At 36.7% G+C, this 2,883-nt stretch overlaps 1 protein-coding gene across 4 annotated transcripts in view; it reads right to left on the bottom strand.

Annotated features, from left to right (window-relative positions):
* The window catches only part of STRN (striatin, calmodulin binding protein), an 83,302-nt gene that overhangs the window by 14,989 nt on the left and 65,430 nt on the right, over window positions 1–2,883 (bottom strand). For all 4 annotated transcript variants that reach the window (XM_005886087.2, XM_014533237.1, XM_005886088.2 and 1 more), the window contains one exon: window positions 1,150–1,325. In XM_005886087.2, coding sequence (XP_005886149.1) covers window positions 1,150–1,325 — 176 coding nt within the window. The remainder of the gene's footprint in view (window positions 1–1,149; window positions 1,326–2,883) is intronic.

Genomic DNA, 2,883 nt, shown 5'->3' with positions numbered 1-2,883 from the left:
ACCCTTTTATGTAATGATGTTTACTTTGAATTTATATTAGTTCACACAAACACTCCATCCATGCTTTTGTTCCGGCCCTCCGGTCCAGTTTAAGAACCCATTGTGGCCCTCGAGTCAAAAAGTTTGCCCACCCCTGCTCTAGTCTAATGTGATGCCCACTGTGACCAAAGAACCAGAAAGACAAAGAGCACAATTTATAACCAGAAGTAATTTTTTTATCTGATCCAAGTGAGGATTCACTTGGTTTTAGCAAGATCTGGTGCAGCTGACAAATACTGATAAATCAAGTATTTATCTAGTCTATATATGACTCACAGCAGGACTGTCACTAATCTCTTTTAAAAGGGCAACAGATATCCTCTACCAATAATAAAAATTCTGTAATCTCCTCCATTTGAAATTCATTTCTACTCTTCTAATAACAGAAATGCCTGACACTATAGAAGGGTCTTTGCTGGCAGATGCTGGGTTCTAGACCATGTGACCCAAGGAAGAAAGGAGCTCCAATAAGGACCCCAACAAGTGAGATTAGGGCTAGCTTGGTGACTGATAAAAGGGTTTGCACCAACTCATGTCTGTCCATGTCTACTGAAAAACCAAGGGGGCCAAGACTAGCAGTTATACGATGGCAACAACACTGCCTTTCAGTCTAGACATCTTGGTACATATGGAAAGTGTGGAAAGTACCTAAAGGGTCAAGGCAAAAAGACAAGGCCAAAGAGGGTCCCCCCTTCCCTCCCAATTAACCTTCCCTCCCTTCCACTCCAAAAGTCCAAAGCTTAGAAACAATGGAACAGATTGGGGTGGAGTGTGATGATCATACATGCCTATACCTATTTACAGCAATAGGAGAACTTTCAGTACATTTAAAGGGCTCCCCAAATGTGACAAACATTTAAAATACTGTATAAGGATTGTAATCAGGATTCCTGCGGAACCAGATCACACCATTCCTCCCTAAGTGTCAGTTTTCTAACCTAGTATTAGACTGTGAGTATAAAGGGGAAAACACTCTAAATTATATGACATGGTGAAGAAAGAACAGAAGAGATGTATGAGAATTCAATAGTAAATAATAAAGTCAGTATTTTTCTGCTGAAAATCTGTTAATTAAAATATTCAAATAAAGTTAAAGTAGAATATTCTCACTTTTTGGCTGGGGCTGTTTTCTGTAAATTCCACATTTTTAATGTGTGATCTTCTGATGCTGTTATCAAAACAGGCTCAATGGGGTGGAAAGCAAGTGCTCGAATGCCATCAAAGTGACTTCTTAACGTAAATTTAGGGTTCCATGTCTTCCTCAGTGCATCTTTATTATTTGCTATCTATTAAAGAAACAAAAGAAAAATACCTATACATTTAGATCAGGATAGAGAAAAAAACTATATTTCAACATTAATTCTTGCTGATTTATCATTAAACCATCACATTTTGCAACTTTTAAAACAATATAATTTTTAAATGTAAATAACCAAATCAATAAGCAAAATTAGTAATAGGTCAACAGTGGTTTTCTTTGAAGAAATATAAGCACTATAATAAGAAAACAGGTTACAATCCAATACAGAAAGAGGATGAAATAATTTAATAAGGTAAAATAAATCTTCAGTAGAATGATTAAAAACAACAAGTAATTTCAACCTAAATTATTCATCCTAGTACAGAAACTAATTTTGGGTAAAAGTTGAAAAACCAAGTTATCTTTAAACATGTTAACATTATAGAATATTATCATACTTTTGAGATTTTCAATACTCTCTAATAACTAAATTTTTTCATCAAATTGGTAGCAAAGTTTATAAACTGGAAACATAAAATGTTAAAATTAGAAGAGATAATCAAATATTACAAAAATAGATTTCATTGATAAAACACACACATCATTGTGTTGTTTTTCTCCACATAAACTCCATCTCAACACTGAAAAAAAAAAAAGCACAATGTTTTCATTTCAAGTAACAGGGAAGCTAACAAGGTTGGTCTATGACAGTGATGGCGAACCTTTTGAGCTCGGCGTGTCACCATTTTGAAAAACCCTAACTTAACTCTGGTGCCATGTCACATATAGAAATTTTTTGATATTTGCAACCATAGTAAAACAAAGACTTATATTTTTGATATTTATTTTATATATTTAAATGCCATTTAACAAAGAAAAATCAACCAAAAAAATGAGTTCGCGTGTTACCTCTGACACGCGTGTCATAGGTTCACCATCACTGGTCTATGACTTTACACTCGCACCACGTATGAACTCTTCAAACTCCAGGCGCAGATCCAGGGGAAGACAGAGTCTAAGAAGGAGAGTCTGATATTTGGAGTTTTTCCCCAGACAGTGTTTACTGACACCAGAGTGGAAGGCTGAGAGGTGGAGCTGTGCTTCTGACTCCTCTGCAGTACAGGGGGATGCAAACTGGTGTCCAAAAACTGGGGCTCGGTGAACTACCTTGCTTTGGGTTTTGATTTCAAAGGGCTGCATCCTAGACATAAGAGTAAACTGGAAGAACACAAGCCTTTGCAGGGACTGCAGATGAGCTATATATAGATCATGTCCACACCTGAAAATGGAGTGAGGTGATACAGATTTCTAGTGGCTGCAGGCAGTTGATAGAAGCAAATTAAAATATACTCTCTGGGGGAAGATACCATCCTAGGCTCAAAGTTATTCTACAGACAATTTTTCAAATATAGTTGTTTGGACATAATAAAAGATAACTGTGCCCATATGAGATAATCCTATCTAATAAAGAGGGAATATGCTAATTGACTGCCCCACCCTCAAAGATGGCAGCACCCACAGCCAATAAGAAGGGAATATGCTAACTGACTGCCCCATGGTCAAAGATGGCGGTACCCACAGCCAATAAGAAGGGAATATGCTAA

This window comes from Myotis brandtii, unplaced genomic scaffold, assembly GCF_000412655.1.
Source record: "Myotis brandtii unplaced genomic scaffold, ASM41265v1 scaffold958, whole genome shotgun sequence".
Lineage (NCBI taxonomy): Eukaryota > Metazoa > Chordata > Mammalia > Chiroptera > Vespertilionidae > Myotis > Myotis brandtii.
The sequence above is the reverse complement of the archived record's forward strand: the minus strand, read 5'-3'. Positions and strand labels throughout refer to the sequence as shown.